We start from the raw sequence: 17,318 nt of genomic DNA, 5'->3' as shown, positions 1-17,318 counted from the left end.
TTGCTCGTTTGCTTTATGCCGTCTGTCTGTACCGGCTCCGGTCGCGTACTATCGGAGCCGCACGCACGCGATAGTGGCAGCGAATGGTCCCTGGGGGGAGCAGCAGACCGCTCGGTGTCAGCGGTTCAGCCGCGGTGACTGAGCTCTGCTGGCTGTGGTGCGGGCTGGCTCTGTTTCGCTTCCTGTCTACTTTGCGCCATAAACGGAACACTGGCTGGTGACAGTGTGTGAGCGGTCTACCATTAGGTCGGCGTTCCCGGGCGGTAGTAGGTCGGGTACCATGTATTCCTCCAATCCCGCCGCAGCGCCCGCTGACCGATCTCGGCACCGGCTGCTGCGGCCGACCGACCGGCCGACCGGCGCTGCGCCGATGGGCCATCTCCGGCGCCGGCCGCGTCCCGGCCGACGCATCGATCGCGCGGCGAGCTGGCACCGGGCCCGAACCGGTGGTAGCGCAGCGCGCCCACGCAATAGCGATGTGCGTAGCGCAGTGCCGTCCAACCGGCCGGAAGGGAGACGATGCGGCGCCGGACTGGCTGACCGGCAAGGAAATACGGGCTGGTGGGGAACTGAGCTGGGCTGGTGGGGTACTGCAGCCGGCTAGGGAGGACGGTAGAAGGGTCGGGCTTCTGGGGTGATTGAGCTGGGCTGCTGGGTTATCTGAGACGGCTAGGGAGGGGACGGTAGAAGAGCCAGGCTTGCGGGGTAATGGAAAAAGATGGCTGATGCATTGCATGGTGGAGCCGAGCTAGGGCGATGGGGCTAGAAGCCAGTTAAAGAAACGGAGTTCGCCGATGCAGGTGGTAATTGGGTCCGCTAATTGGGTAATCGAGAACGATGCGACAGCCAGAGAATGGGTAATGGAGCCGCTCTGGCAGTGTAAAGAAATCCGGCGGCATTTGGCGTAGTAAGGAAGCCGGGCGGCTGAGTGGGGAGGGGCGGGACTAATGGAAGCCAAGACAGCAAGCTGCTCATACTTCCCTACACCGGCCATCGGGAGGGGGAGTGGCACTGGAATCGGACAGCGTACCGCGTCATTAACGGCCGGCAGTATCGTGTACGCTCAAGGACACCACGATGCAACTGGTCATATTCGCTGACTGTGTTGCAGTAAAAAAGGTGATCGATGGTATTGCTGCATTCTGTGCTCGAAAGCTAACGATATCCCTTCGCTCAGTGTCGCACCGTCGCTTATTTCGAGGAAATGGCTGCGTCACGGAGACAGCCACCACCCCACTGACGCTGACAATTAACCACCTCATACTTTTCCACAGCCGACACACACACACATCCCAGGCAACTGCGAGTCTGACCTTTGATCGTCGGTCCGTTTAAGGTCACCCCCCCCCCCCCCCCACTTATAACCTCGGATACAAAGGTGCCCTTTTACACAAAACGGGCTGCAGCTCCGGGCTGACGGTGACTGTTCACAGCTGTGGCGTCCCGTGATGTGAATGCTGATCGGCCGTGATGCCAGCATGTGAGCAGACGCTCACCGGCTGCAGTGATTCTCATGCCACGTTCCCAGAGCTCTGGGGCCGTATTACGACCCCTGCACGCTGCAGCTCGGAAATTCCAGGCTCCTCTTTCAATCTTCTCGTCAGCAGCGCTATCCTCCCTACCTTCTCTATCTAGGTCTCTGAACCCGGTGACCGCACGACCAACAACATCATAGAGATCGGGGTTAGTATATTCACTGGTGTATTGCAGTGTCTGGGACCTGACCCTTGTGCGACCCCGCCGTGCTGATTGCACTACCGCACTACGGCCTGCCAGTCGGGGCTAAATCCCCGACCAAAACCGTACACCGGCGGCACAGTCCACAGAGTCAGACGGGGCGGGGCGGGTCACGAGCGACATATCGACGCCACGGTAAACCGTCAGCGCGGACGGCCGCTCACAGAAACAATCAACATCGAGTACAAAACTAATTCGGCTCAACAACTCTCGGCGCGCAACGATGCGATATATCTCTGGATTGTCCTAGACAAACACTACTGATGTAGCTAAGGCTGGCCCCGCTGGGAGCCTCTAACAGGAAGCGCATGTCTCCACCAGTGCGGTGAGCGGTGAGCCGGGTCTCCGGCAGTCTCTGGACAGCCGGCCGCGGGTGGGCTGAGCGGCGGTGTCTGGCGCGGACCGCCCCGCGCCGGAGACGGCCACGGGGCGACGCTCGGCGCGCGGCCCTCACTGCTTCTTGACAAACTTGACGGGCGCGTTGCAGCTGCGCACGGCACGCTCGCCGGTCGGCATCGGCGGCCGGTAGTTGTCGGCGATGATGCCGTCGTCGTCGTCGCTGTCCTCGCCCTTCTCGTCGTCGTTGGCGTGCCGCTTCAGGTGCCGGAACTCAGCCAACTGCGAACGAACACAGAACCCCGTCAGCCGTAAACCGGAGCAGAGAGGGTAAGCCCCGGATGGCAGCGATCTATGCAGTTTTTGCTCCATCGAGAAAAACTAAATGGGGTTAGCCACCATCTTCCTTAGAGCTTTTTGTCTACTGCTAGCGGCTAAAATCGTTGATAATTATCAAAAGCCTTCCAGAGACCTTTTTGTGGACGCTTCGTCGCCTCTAGCGAAAGAAAATATGCGTTTTTTATGGTCGAGTAGTGAACAGTGGACATTCATGAGCCATGAGTAAGCACATGACCGAATCGCAGTCGGCGTTAGAAGTGGGTCTGTGACCATGATGTGCAGGTTACCGGACTATGGGTCGAGCAGCCAGACCCAACGTAACGAATGCAGGGGAGGAGGTAAGCCGACCCGAGTCCCGGCGTCCGTGACTGGCAGAACGCCGGCTGCGTCACGTATTAGCGGAGCGGCCGGCCGCCGCAGGGGACTCACCACACCCACAGCCGCCGCCGCAGGAGTGAGGGATTTACCGCGCCTCCGCCGCCGCCGCCGCCACAACAGCGATAGATCTCCGACGCCATCGGTGACGCGATTTACATCGAGCCTGCGGTCGACCCAAGGCCAGACCCCGCTGCGAGGCTGAGCTCAGGTAATGCGGGCCTGGCGTGGTGCGGCGGCGCCGTCGGAGCCCGGTATCACCCAGCGGCGCGTGCTGCCGCAGCCCTCGGCGCCCGCCGGCGGCCCCAATCGACCGCGCCGACCGCGCGAAGGTCGGCGCCGGCGAGCTGCGCTCTCTACCGCCTCAGCCCAGTGCGGGGAGGGTGCCGACCTGCCTCACTGAACACTCTGGTGACCGGTCACGGTCGAACGCACTCCGTACGCACCTGTTCCTTGGAGATTTCCGTGGGGTCGGCGAACACGATCCAGGTGACGCTCTCGTACAGCGGCGGCGTGGTGAGCGAGCCCTCGTACGTCCAGTAGACGCGCGTGTCTGTGGAACAGAACGGGGCACTCATCGTCAGGTGGGGTCGCCGTACCCGGCGCATAAAGGGAGAAGGGGACGGGATACGAACACTTACGCCAAACGACCAGGCGCTCGTGTTGTTGCACCCAGAGCAGAAGTCCTTGACTTTTGCACCTTTGCCTTTCGACGCTTCATTCTTTGATGATAAGATCGTAATGAGAAGTTCAAGCTTCAGGGCAGCTGGGCTGCGTTTGGTCAGCGGCGGGTAGCACGGATAATAGTTTGTGACAATGTGAAGCTACACTAATGTGACGGCGAGTCATTTGCAAAGGGATCATGTCAGTGGAAGCCTGGAACAGGTGGTCAGTTGGACCTGAACCTCAAAAGGGATGAGAACAGATTAGAGTGAGCGAGAGAGAGAGAGAGAGAGAGAGAGAGAGAGAGAGAGAGAGAGAGAGAGAGAGAGAGAGAGAGAGAGAGAGAGAGAGAGAGAAAGGGAGAGAGGGAGAGAGAGAGGGAGAGAGAGAGAGAGAGAGAGAGAGAGAGAGAGAGAGAGAGAGAGAGAGAGAGGGAGGGAGGGAGGGAGGGAGGGAGAGCGAGATCCGGGTCGGGCATCGCAATCCTTGCTCCGGATGAGACACTTCAAGCGCTGGCATACCAAAGCGCGGGTGCCCACCTATGAAGCTTTATGACACTGAGCACAGTACCCATCCACATTACAAAGTCCCTTTAAATGATTTATCTTCAAGTGAATCGGAAGATCCGTCGCGCCTACCACTCCAATATGATTAAGAGATATAGAATTTGGAGTTGTTTGGCGTCCTTTGGGTCGGGCAGGTCCTCAACCTATGAACACTAAACAGGTCACAGATAACCAAACTGCGATAAAGTTTACATAGCCTTGGATAAATCTACCCTCAAGTGTTGTCAAAACTGTGTACGGTACAGATGAACCGCGAGTAACCTTACGGTCGATCATGTGATGCACTGTTTGAAAACGTTCGATAACCAAAGACAATCGGTAAACACTCATCGATAGGGACAGGTACGTCCTTGGAAAGTCTTCCGCTATCACATCATCCACTTATCAAGTATAGGTATCGTAGATGGCCTGCTCATTTGCCTCAAAGACCACAGTATCTACTTCACTGACAGCTTATCTTGTTCGGAGCAATGTTTGCATACCTGCATGACGATTCACACCTACATGATTGAATAGAACGTTGGAATCGTCTTATCCTTTCACTTAATGAGCCAGCCATCCCTGCATCAATGCTGTTAGTTCAGGACGTTCACGAACATGCAGCCGCTACGGGTAACGCTGACAATAATGCTAGCATTGAAACTGTCAGTCACAACGAGCTAAACTTAAAAGAATAAAATCGCCGTTCTAGGTGGAGTACATCACAAACGAGAGAAAACTCGGCTCGGACCGACCTTGTACTTGTACGAATCCACAAATGCCCAACAGCCGGGCTAGGGACTGGGTAGTCTTCCAAGCAGCCGAGCGTTGCACCAAAATTGAACACCAAACGCTCTCCAATCGATAGCCGTTACACCCTGTCAATTAGGGTGGGGCAGGGCAGTGTCTGACCGGTCACCAGCCGACCCTCTACGGGGAAGATCGAGTGGACAGCCGACGGCGACGTTGTTGTCTGTTGGCCGCCCTGAGATATGGCTGGTGCCAACATGCCGTGCAGGTTCGGCGTCCAGTCGCCATGGCAGGCCTCCGCAAATAGTCGGGGGGCTGACCTGGAGACCGCTCACCTGGGACAGTTATATCGGCCGAACAGAGGGGTGGGTCGGGGGCACAGCAGTCGCGCGGCGCGGTCCCCTGCGCGCCCGGGACGCCGCCACACAGTCTCCGACTGTATACTGCAGCCGCTACCAGCTAGCTATTCCGGGCGAGACGGTAAATCTCGGCAGTTACCTTACCGGAGCTGGTCGGAGCCCGCCCGGGGACAGAGAGGTCACCGCTGCCACCGGCAGGGCGGACCGTCTCTGCCAGAGGTCATACGGGTCAGCAGAGCCGACTGCAGCGCAGCCGCTCCTGTCAGACTTTCCTCACAAAGGGTAAAAATAATAAAACTTACGTTAATTTTATAACACTTGATAAAGCTTATGTTCGTCCAGACTCAGGCTGGATACAAGCATGGCCGGACACTGTCCGTAGTGGCGCAACGCACCGCTTCGAGAAGAGAGAAGAGAGGAGAGAAGACAGCAAGAGGGAGAGAGAGATGAGAGAGCGCTGGAGAAGGGCCGGGATGGCGCGTCACGGCTGAGCGAGCACCTGCGGCGTACGGCCCTGACAGCCGCCCGAGTGGAATGTATCCCCGCCGGCGAGGAAGACGCATTAACTGCGAATTTAAATGCTCCGAAGTAAATACCGGCAATATTTCTCTGTCTGTTGCCGGGGAGGGGCGTGCCGCCCCAAAACGGCGACAGCTGGCTCGATAACAAACCCAGATCAATTCGAGTGGGTGGAGGACGCAGTGACCAGTGTGGCCGCGTTGTGACGCAGGTGATCGCGACTGGACTAGGCCGATATCCGATATCAGGATAGTCCACGCAGAGGTGACCACTGACCAGTGGTCAGTGACTACGTCATATGAATGATTGTGCCGATATAGACAATCACTTGCCGCCCAATTTTATAATTATACAATACCAATGAATTAATCGAATAAAAAAGACATTTCTCGGCAACATTTTATGCTATCAAGAGAATAGACGTGGTACGGAAGTCATCCTAATACGATTGACATACCTACAGGTCCTATTCTTTTTCAAGTCCATGGGAATGTGCTTACATTGAAATGTGAATGCAGTGATACATGTCCTTCATGAATAAAACGACAGGCCGTAATAAGTAATAGCAGACACGGACACAGCTTTCATAATGTAAATCACCGACTTAGCAGCTAACACACCATCTTCTTGTCACTCTTACCTACGAGACAGTGGCAATTTAAATGCAGAAGTCTAACTTCTCGGCATTTCGGTTAAACATTAACACTGAATCCGTATGACTATCATATACCTACAGCTCGCGGTGTCCCTACCCGCATTTGTGCCCGTTGCGCCATTTTTAAACACGAGTGCCCGCGCCATGGGAGTCGTAAGAAAGTTTAGACTGAGGACAAACTAATCGCCACGGGAGTTGTGACTCATCACAGGGACGACCCGGGGCGGATCGTGTTAGGGTTCGAGCCTCGGTTTATGCAAAGGTTCCAGGCATGTTACAGCCTCTCGCCAGCAGGATATCTAAACGAAACCACACACAGACGGTAGCATTTTCCTCGTTTACTGAGTGCTGTCGTCTGTCACCGTTCTTTTCTATAGCCAATAGCCATGTACGAGCTCGTACTATGATACGTACTACGCAGTACCCGCATACAGAAATATTGCGTAAACGCAATACGTGGGACAAACTATTCTGGCGTCCAAGGAGCGGGAATAAAGTTTTCAAGAACTCCTAAAACTTCCCGATGGGAGCTAGACATAGAAAACAAATGTTGATTTCCGTATGGGGCTTACGATAATGTTATCGCTCAACATAACCAGATAAAATAAACACTTGGCACTAGCCACTGCCGCTGCTGTTGATGCTGATGATAATGATGATGACCGTCCTGCATGCAGCCGACCGGCTGCAGAGGTGCAGACAGATGAACGGAACAGCCAGCTCGCAAAGGCTCTGATCACGACCCCAGCTTGGACGGTATCGAATCAATTACCGAACATTTGAACGCAGCCACCTAATGATACGCACTTGGACGCTAAAATCAGAGACTTTTGATGGAATTGGGAACGTTTCTACGGACGTCAGCTACCGGAGACCGTAGTTTAGGTGCCTTTCAACGGTTCTCTGCGCGCAGGAATAGCACACTCACCGGGCATGAAGTTGTCAGGGTCGGTGGGCTCGATCTTGGTCTTGCTGCCGTTGTACTTGATGTCCTTCATGGCGTTCGTCACCTTGAGCAGCTCCTTGTTCTCCTTTCCCACCTGTGGTCAAAGCATAAAACGTGTGAGAGAATGTGCCTTAAAATCTAAAAGATGTTTGTAATTGATATTCGATATTGTTTGCATACTCGTATTTCGTCTGCATACATGAAATCGTTTAGCCTTTCGAGCAAAAGACGCAGATACTTGTAAACTGTTAACCTTCTAGAAGCAGGGTTTCAGAGTCAGTCGTGGTAGCACTGTTCAGACTCCGGCTTTCTGGGCAACTCCACTTCCGACTCCGATTCCGACTCCATCTCCGCCCATCTCCGACTCCAACTCTGACTCCAACTCCGACTCCAACTTCACCTCCAACTTCGACTCCAAGCTCGGCTCCGACTCTGGATCGGACACGAAATATAAATTATGAATTATAAGAAATGAATAGCCTGGGCGGTGTGGGAGCTGGGAACGTTTCTTTGACGCTCCTTACGCTTTTAGAATACCTTAGCAATAATAAATTTTCCCGAACGCACTGCATAACCCTTAGCACCGAGTCTCGAACATCAGCAAGATATCAGTATGCAAAGAGGTTAAGCTCAACAACATGGGACTGGCTGACAAGCACCATGACTTTTCTAGGCTCTGAACATATAAAACTTTGACTTGAGGTCGAATTGCAAGTTGGCCTTTCAATACCAAATCATACCATTTCATCATCACCGCCACAATATTACACACACTCAAGCACACTCATTGCTAGAAGCAGATGTCCCCGTTTCATCCAGAATAAAGGCAGGATTTGCACGCTCAATTTTCAGGAAGAGCAACCAATTGTCACATGGGCAGGTCTTTTCACAGCTTCCAATAAACATTCCAGAGTTCAATTCGATGCACCTGGTCCGATTCCGACTCCAGCTTCTGGCATGTTCCAAAGACTTCGGGCAACGTCGACTCTGACTCCGACTCCGAAACCCTGTCTGAAGGCAGCCCGTCAGCCGCTCAATGTAACAGACACGTAGCTGTAACTTTGAGCGGCCCGAACTGTTGTGGGATGTGACGTGATTGTTTGCAAAACACGAGTCATGTGAGCCAGGTTTGTGGGCGGCCACTGCGAGCTGCGCCCGGCCCGGCCCGTCTCGCATTTTCTAAAGGCGGCCGGCTACGAGTACCCAAACCCGGCTTCAACTACGAGCATTGAAACACGATACGGACTTCAGCTTGAGGTGGTGCACAATTTCCCTCTCTATGCGCATAGCTTTCCCTGACATACGCACTTCATCTCCCAAACACATTCAGACACCTCCCCGCACACACCCCATCCGAGAGCGATGGCCGGAGCGGCGGTCCGCCAATTTAGCCTCTCGGCAGGCGTCGGTTTCACCGCCAGCGGCTAGGCACTCCGGGACACTAACCGTCGGCCACTGACCTTTCCATTAAAGGAAAGACGAGAGAAACCTACCATGAAAACTGACGGGCAAATTCAGGCCCCGCCGTCATCGCTTTTCCGCTTCCCTGGCGAACGGAAACAGATTATGGTTCCCCGCAGGTTGTTTGTTTCGTTTCTCCTTATTACGGGCAACAATAGATGCATGCCTACTTCACATACAACTCCGGTATGTTATTGGCGTCTTCCTGTTCTAGGGAAAAGGAAAAGAAAATGCTGATCGGGCACAGACGGCGGAATAAGCTAAATCGAGAAAGTATCACTTCCGAACGACATGAAGCTGTTGTACTACCTACCCATGTCCATTTCTCGGCCAGCTTGAATCACATCCTGACGCCTGTGAGGGTATGATTCAGAGATGCATGCTTTGCCTGTCGTTCAAGACAAGGAGAAGAATGAAGTGAGAAAGGGAAGCCTGTTACGATTTGGTCAAATATTGAATAGCAGTTTCCTGAATGAGTTTGTATTTGCCGATCAACCATTGCATAGGTACGAGTGTATGTGGGAAGCTGTTCCTCTTCCAAACAGTCGCACGGGTTTAGGGAGCAACCACTCTCCTCTGCGGGCACACAGTCAGGGAAGTCGCCCTTTCTCTCTGGCACTCCCCCGGACAGGGTCAGGGACCCTTCCCGCGGCATTCGAGCAGCACACACCGGCGTGGCCTCGTCAGCCCCACGGGACGCCGCCCCGCCCCGGCTCAGTGGGAGGCAGTCCGTGTTATCAAAGTACCGGGGCGGCCGGGGCGGAGGCCGTCGGCAGATAGATAGGCCAGTGCCCGGTCACGAGGTCAAGACAAGAGCAGACGGTACCGCGCCCGATACCGGCAGAGGGTGGCGCCCCGCCCGCGCTCAGAGAGCGTGATTGTCGATACACGAGATACTGGAGACGCGAGATACGGATACGAGAGAGGAGACGTCGAGCCCAGCACGAGAGGAGCCACTATCAGCATAAACAAATAACGCGCGTAGGCGGGCAGTTGACTGATGAAAGGTTCTGCCATAGCTTTTGGTCAACATCAATTGAATTTGCAGGCTAGGCACGTGTGCACATCTGAGGAATTCATGCCTCAGCATCTACATAAATTAGCGCCGTCCGTCAGGTGCTGAGACCGGTGGTTTCGCTGCTCCATGCCGTGGTGGCGAAGGGTGCGGAGGCGTGCTAAGTCTCGCCCAGTCTCGGTCCCGTTACCCGCAGCCGAGCCTAGACCGTTCTGACATGATGCGCTGTCCGAACTGGGTCGACACCACCGCGGTACACGGCCGACGGGCACTGATCAGCACCTCCGGTGCATGAGATACGCTGACATTACCGACCCGGTGACGCTTCCGACATCCATCAGAGAGCGACATGTGACTGCTCCGCTTTAGAGGGAGGTTGCCCCGACCTTGGTCGGGACGTCTAGAAAGGCAGCATTGTGCACTCACGTGCAGTGGGCGGGGCAGTGGGAGCGAATCTGGACTAAACCATGTCCCAGTTTAACAACATTTACAACTATTACACAACCAATTTGATGTGTAAAACGCAAGACGTTTAACAATTTTCAGCCGTGCTTTAGCCATGAAATTGTCTGTTACAATTGCAGTTGTGTATTACCGGAAAAGTTTTGTTCTATTCAAGCTGGGCTATAAAAGTCAGGAAGTTATTAAACTGGCTTTACTATTGCTGCCTCACTGTCACAGGTATGTTCCTCCGAGACCTCAGCAGATTATATAAGCGGCGAAATATGTGGTCACCGGCGGTACCCGTACCTATTCGTCAGAATGTGCTGCCCGCTCATAAATCTAGGTTTTACCGTGCCGACGGCACAGCGCCGCGGTTGTTGCTCTGTAGCATTGCGTGATTTGTGACCATAACGCTGATTCCTGCAGCCAGTACCCTCTCCCGCAGTAGCCGGAATTCGACGCAGTTCATGACCACCACGGGGCGGCCGGCTAGACGGGTGACCCACAACGGTGACGGCCTGGTGCCTGCGGTTATGACTGGATCCGGGGCTAGGGCTAGACAACGACGCAAGCAGCAGCTAGGACTTGAACGTCCGAGGAGCCGGTGTCCCATCGCCCGCCATAAGATTCGTCGTAATTCCGTATGTAAATGCGTGTGTTGGTATTAATCGAGATAATCTATCAAAACATAGGACAGAAAGATAATTATCTGTGGTGTTTGAGGTATGATTTTCACTCACCTTGAGGAAGATGCCTATGACGGCCAGGCCATCGCTTTTGTCAGCTGCCGCCGCGAAGCTGCCATACTTCTTGTTGTAGTGCACAAGGTGCAGCTGAAAAGAAAGAACGGTTAGGTCAGAACAACTCTTCAGTGCCCTGGTCAGAGCATGAAACAGGTAATTTCTACAATCGAATCCAGAGCCAGCAACCCCTAAGCCCGGGCCTCGGGTTGGATTCCAACCCAGGTCGGCGTCTCTGTTTTGCTGCGAGGCACAGTGCAGGACGGGCGTGAGGCAGGTGTAAATCACCAGGTGCGCCACCCTAGTTAGTTTGCAGCGCGAGTGCCGGCGCGACACGTGCGAAGGTATGTGGAAAACAGCACGTGATCAATGGGTGGATAGGGACGCGCGGGGTGACCCCCCGGTGGTCGACGGACGGCAGCGGCCAGCAGGAATAACAGCAACATACACGCACACAGTGCCTTGCCACGCTAACCGCAAACACAGCGAAGCGTTGAACAGAAAATGGAGGACGCGCTCCGCGCTCCTACTTAGCACCTTTCTCCTGAATTTAAATGGAGCAAGGAACTACTTCACATGCAAATCATTTCCACACACGAAGATGAATTGTCTGTTCTTCGCTCACGGTAATTCGTAGGCAGATACCGAACGCTTTTACCCATCAGATTTAAGACTTCTGATCAGGTAGGATAATGTTCCGTATAGGAAAACGCTCAAAGCTCTACCTTTTTGAACTCAGACCCAGGATCTACATCTTTTGAATAAAATTTGGCGCCTTCACTGCCCTTCAAGTAGCTTTACTCTGAGCAATTAGACCTATTCCACGAAGGACCAAGCAGTCCGTCTTTTGAGCCCGAGACGGGCTGCGGTCTCCTGTTCCGTTCATCCCTAGCAGTTTGCCTCCTGTCTCCAGCAGCTTGCCACCTGCTCCCAGCAGCCTGTCTGCCGAATCAGAGCTAATGGCTCGACCGCCGCCAGCCGCCGCGCTCAGCTCGCTGGGAGCGGCTGTCCCATCATTCACCGGACCGAACCAAAGCTCATCTCCGCCATTCCTGGCGTGGGTCTGACGTCACGCCGACTCCCATCGTGACGTCACTGGCAGCGTGACGTCACCGCAGTGTGCCAAATGATCGTGGCGGCTGTCGGGTGGCGAGTAGGACGGAAATGACTGGCTCGGTGGCTCATAGAACGGCCGCTGGGACTCGAAGGAGTCCCGTCCCGGAGAGTTGACACACCGACACCGTAACCGCAGGGAGAAGTGCTCGATGTGTGCCCCATATCACAAGTGAGTCACTGTGTCGGAAGATCAGACTGTGTGTCAACCAAAAACCGCACAAAATACCCTGCTCGTGACTCCGATGACAGTTATCCGACCCGTCATGTTGGTACATGGAAGAAGAAGCAAGCTTGGAATGTTAAGACTTTAGACGAGGGACTGAAGGGCATCCATAATCCATGCAACACTCTTGAGCGAGGCACGCTCGTGAGAGAAACAAAACGGAAACGTTATCTGATTACGACCACGTACTCGGCAATCAGCATACCTAAGCATTTTCCATCAACACATCTTCCTTCTCAGGCAGAGAGGGATACGAGCATCAGCCGTGTGAGACCTTCAACAGAGCGCCGGCTTGAACTAAAACCACAACGCTCTCATGGTTTATCGCCTCTACCCAGCGTTTCTATCCATGACGTGCCTGGGATAGAAGGCAGAAGCGCGTCTGTTTTGACCCGCATGTGGCTGGCCTTATGTGGCCGCACATCGGGATCAATGGTTCCGCGTGACAGGGCGGCCCCGTTTCTGGCCATTGTTCTGGTGCCGGTAGAAGTGAGGCGGACAGCCACACGGGTCTCCCTGGCCCGCGGCTGCCATTAGCTGGGTCTCGAGTGGATGCGCTGCCCGGCCCCGAGGCCGTCAGAGAGGACTGGAGATAGACGGTAACGTACCCAATTCGGCCCGAGCGGCTGGCGGGGTATCGCGGGCTGGCAGCTAGAGCTGCTCAGACTAGAGCGGAACGTCCGAGACAGGTGGACGCTCTGCCAGAATTACATCAGAACCTGGGCTGGCTGGCATGCAATAGCCATATAGCATGCCAGGACCGATAATCCGAGACTGGTAATCCTGCATCGTTTGTCAACAAAAAGACGTATATTGAGGCACAGAGCAGCATATTTTAATAAATCCAACCGGTTATTAAAATATGCTGCTCTGTGCCTCAATATACGTCTTTTTGTTAATCTTTACCAGAGCAATGAACAGTAATATCAATCTGCATCGTTTTTTGTCATTTGGAATTGGTCTGATTTCACCATTATCGACAAAACACCTAAATGAGTACTGTTAGCTTCCCTACGTCTATGATTTATGAGAGCAACAGCCATCATTTCCAGTTCCTAACCATAGACCACTGAGTCTCCGGGGTCCGCCCGGTCGCGTGGCTACAGTCACTATAAATCGACCGCTTTTCTACGGGAGCGCCCGCCATGAAAGCCTCATAGACCGGCGGGCCGGTACGGTACAGCCGTCTGTTTTACGGCGAGTCTGAACCGGTTCGCAGTAAAGCCCAACGTGGGTTCACCGTGTAACGTCAACTCATGCGGAGATTTAATGGCAGCTTTAGAGTGGCTGTGCTGACCTTACTATATGGCTGTGTGAAGATAACAATGATGTGGCCGCATGGCCCGACGCCCCCTATGATGTCATCAGTTGTTGCATACTTCAAAGACATGTCATGGTTTGTTACGATAGTGAAAGGCGAATGAAGCTCAGCCAGTCTGCAGAAGATGATTAATCGTCGCTAAAGGACGCCTAAAAGCTTTTTAACTCTGTCTTGTGCAGATGATCCAATAAACGTGACCCGTGTCGTACTCGTATCTCGTCCTCTGATACTCGTACCCACATAGCTAGCTTATACTTCCCCTACATCTCTATCCCTCGCATCTCCTCTATTCCTCACCGTCCTCACTGTAATCGTATTCTTCGCTGTCCCCCGTGTCCTCCCCACTCCCTGCCCTCCCCGCTCCTTCTCCTCCCTATCCTCCCCGTTTGCTTACCTCGGCGGCGTACCGTTTTCCGTCGATGGTATGCTCGGAGCCGCGGTCCTCCTCTCGGCCCCAGTGGCAGTGGTACTGCGCCAGAGCGTACTCTCCCTCCAGCGGGCCGCCGCGGATCGAGGATGTGCCGCTCGTGTAGTCCACCTTCCAGCCGTGACCTGGGGGGCGGGGACACAGTGGGTCACAGTGTGGGGCGCGTGTATCTAGACACTGATATTACTGCAGACTCCCTCCCATATGTACTCATAGGCATGAGTGGAACGGCACAGAAACACCGATACAGACGCCGCACCACCCATAGCGGAAGATCAACGGCAGATCCAAGACGACGTTATTTGTCGAACCTAATTATTGTAGCGTTTCATCTCGATGAGATAACACGGGTGCTGAACCATGTTTCTAATTTGTACCGTTGGCGGTATGGAACGGCGAAAGATCGTGTTCCATTAGACACTCCCGGTCGGACGTCGGCCGACTCTGTGGCCCCCTCAGCCGCCCGGTGATTGAAGACGGCAGACGGGGCGGCGCCGACCCGGGCGGGCCGGGCCGCTGTAAGCACTTACCAGTGTTACCGATGACCTGTTCGTCCTTGGGGTCGTAGCTGATCTCCAGCGGGCTGGCCTCCAGAGCCTCGTCCGGCTTGGTCTGCGCGGTGATGATGTCAATTGGCGACTGCCGCTGGCCGTCCCCCACCGGGAACTGTTTGCTCCAGGCGTGCGGACCTGAGGGCACAGGTGCAGGGGTCACAGGGGTGAGACGCGGCCGGGCGGTGAGGTTATGGCACACAATCACTGGACTGGAGGAGACTTCAAGGAAGGGTCAGGTATTTCCGAGCAAGCAACACCGGCGGACAGGGCCATAGACGTTTGCACAGGGTAGGCAGTCGAGATAACTCCGATGAATGCCGTTTGAAGTATGGATCGGTTATCAAATTAACAAATTATAAAAAAGAAATTTAATGAATATATGGTATCAATATCATTTACACTGGCATTATGTCCTGACATTAATCACATTACATACAGTGAATCGGACTGTCCAGCATTTAATACTTTTGCTCATACCAAACAAATGCGTTTTAGCCATGCCGGAGGCTCAGCATTTCGGCATTATTGGCTCGGCGAAGCTCCATCCTGTGTAGGTAAGTGCACCATGACCTTGATGGCCCGACAGGCACGATACCATGAACTATGCTGATGCCCACGATATCTCGGATTATCTCTGTTTCGATCGCGACTGAGTTGACGTTTAAGTCCCGGCTTAAAAGGTTTCCATATGCGTTGTCCAGGACAGTCATTCTTTTGGTGATCCGCCCGACGGCCAAATAGACTGGCAGGAGAAAAACAGAACGAGCTAAGTCTAGCCAGCGGGTCTTGGCAGTGGCTGTTCAGTTACCTTAGTAAATATCTCGAAATAGTAACGCCGGTGCATTATAACTTTCGCTGAATTCACTGCCTGCTGAGCTGAGCTTTTATCGCTTCACAGTAGTGAAAAGAGATTGTGCAACAGCCTGGCCTCGCTGAAGTTGACACTCCCTGACAGTCAAGTGCCGGTACTCCCAGTTTCAACAGGTCATCTAACGGCCTTCAATAGGATGGCCTCTTCATGTGCTCGTCAAAAATAGTGATTGCATGCGCTCACCCCACCCCAGGTGATAGGGCGGAGGACGAGCGGGGCCGAAATTCAACCGTGGTTATCCGACCCACAAGTGAAGTCTTATCAATCACATCACATGAGCAGCACGATAAACATCATTTGTTGCAATTGCGTCGGATCAACGGCAGCAAGCAAGCCACACAGAATTAATGTCGGGTATTATTTCTGACGCAGCATAGGTAAAATACTGTTTGTGTAGCTCCTACACAGAGTGCCGCCCTACGATGCCACACGCTACCTTTGCAACGAAACAGTCAAACCAGGTATTAGCCCTACCCTTGACCCTGCCGCCGCTTGGTCTAACCCTGCCGGGTTAGACTCTGATTTTGGACTTGAGAATTACTGACTTCGCGTGCAGGCATCCAACTTTGCATTGCATTAGTGTACTTTTGTGATGGATCTTTGAGAGCCGATATCGGTAGGTAAGCAGGCGCGATGCAGCAGCCCGCTGCAAACGTGATATTGCTAAAAGCCTATCCCGAGGCAGCTACACCGAGTGACAGGTCAATTGTTATGGACAATGAGTTCATTAGTGAAGCTGATAACTGGACAGGCCTACCTATCCTCCTTATAAGATCGCCCTTGAGGATAGCGGATCGTTATGAACTGTCAATGAGCTGGAAAAAGCAGTGAAGTCTTGCGTGAGTAATGGTAAGGACGAACGGTCGCAGATTCTTCCTGACAAAAGAATTTGTCCTGGTTTGTAGCGGTTCCCACTGATGCTTCATGCGATACAACGGGTCGACAGAAACCAGACCGGGGAAGGAAAACGGCAACTGCAGGTCACTGCCGTGTTCGAGGTTCGAGCAGTGGGCAACGGACCAACGGTACCGTATTAAATCAAGGACACATTTACCTTCACATAATTTGTAGAGCAAGGCTTAAATGTATAATCAGCAGGCAATAGTCACCCCTGGGTCATAAATGTGGTACAAGGAAGCCTTCATACTCAAAGAGGGTTGAATGGACCAAACATCGACATTACAGTTTGCGGTAAAATGAAAATCCTGCAATTTAATCAAGCGCTGGCCATGAGCTGCGATTAGTTCTGGATATGCGACTGTCAAGGGTTGAAATCAGTTATTCGAAGTTTCGATCAAAATATCAAAACTAAATTCAATTGTTCAATGGTCATATGAGACGTTTAATTCATCATGACATAAAATGTGTGGTAACGAGCATTAGGCATAGGTACATTTCAGTGCATGCACAGTGCACATGCTGAATGCAAGTGCTCCCCTAAATCAATAGTTAGGACTTAGGACCCCCAAATATCCACAAGTAACAAACAGCACCTAATACGTAATGACGCATTCTTGTGAAAGCGAGTTGGCCAATACCGTTACGCATTATTGGTTCCGGCGGATGAGTAATGCCTTGCTCGAGTCAATAACGACCCCGTTACGCTGGTTGCGACAGTAAACAGGCTGACGCTGCGGGCATGCGTTGACCCATGAAGCACCATTTTCCACCACCATACCTATCGCAACTGCAGGACCGACTCCACAACAAGGACCACACCTAGACCATCGAAACGGGACTTCAGGTCTGTCGTCACTCAGCCACGGTCCGTCTCAGATCAACCATCGTTTATCCCGGTACGAACAGGGTCTCTGGTCTCCGTCACGGTCTGGTCTATGGTCTCTGGTCTCGGTCTGGTCCGCGCACGAACAACGTCTGGTCTCTGGTCTCGGTCACGGTTACGGTCTAGCTGGTCCGCGCTC

At 53.4% G+C, this 17,318-nt stretch overlaps 1 protein-coding gene across 8 annotated transcripts in view; it reads right to left on the bottom strand.

Moving 5' to 3' along the window:
- Positions 1-1,684: 1,684 nt before the first annotated feature.
- The window catches only part of LOC122392448 (palmitoyl-protein thioesterase 1-like), a 33,515-nt gene continuing 17,881 nt past the window's right edge, over positions 1,685-17,318 (bottom strand). For 3 of the 8 annotated variants that reach the window (XR_006258516.1, XR_006258517.1, XM_043387290.1), the window contains 6 exons: positions 14,502-14,660; positions 13,939-14,096; positions 10,885-10,977; positions 7,207-7,318; positions 3,234-3,340; positions 1,685-2,355 (listed from right to left, as the gene is read on the bottom strand). Coding sequence is in view for 2 of the 8 variants with exons in the window: in XM_043387290.1 (XP_043243225.1) it covers positions 2,188-2,355; positions 3,234-3,340; positions 7,207-7,318; positions 10,885-10,977; positions 13,939-14,096; positions 14,502-14,660 (797 nt within the window). In the remaining 6 variants the exon portion in view is untranslated. Of the gene's footprint in view, positions 2,356-3,233; positions 3,341-5,248; positions 5,315-7,206; positions 7,319-7,477; positions 7,657-10,884; positions 10,978-13,938; positions 14,097-14,501; positions 14,661-17,318 lie in introns of those variants that run through there. The other 5 variants (XR_006258515.1, XM_043387288.1, XM_043387289.1 and 2 more) reach the window with 3 other exon arrangements.

The sequence above is a fragment of the Amphibalanus amphitrite genome, unplaced genomic scaffold (assembly GCF_019059575.1).
Source record: "Amphibalanus amphitrite isolate SeventyFive unplaced genomic scaffold, NRLGWU_Aamphi_draft 000487F_arrow, whole genome shotgun sequence".
NCBI classification, from domain to species: Eukaryota; Metazoa; Arthropoda; class Thecostraca; order Balanomorpha; family Balanidae; genus Amphibalanus; species Amphibalanus amphitrite.
The sequence above is the reverse complement of the archived record's forward strand: the minus strand, read 5'-3'. Positions and strand labels throughout refer to the sequence as shown.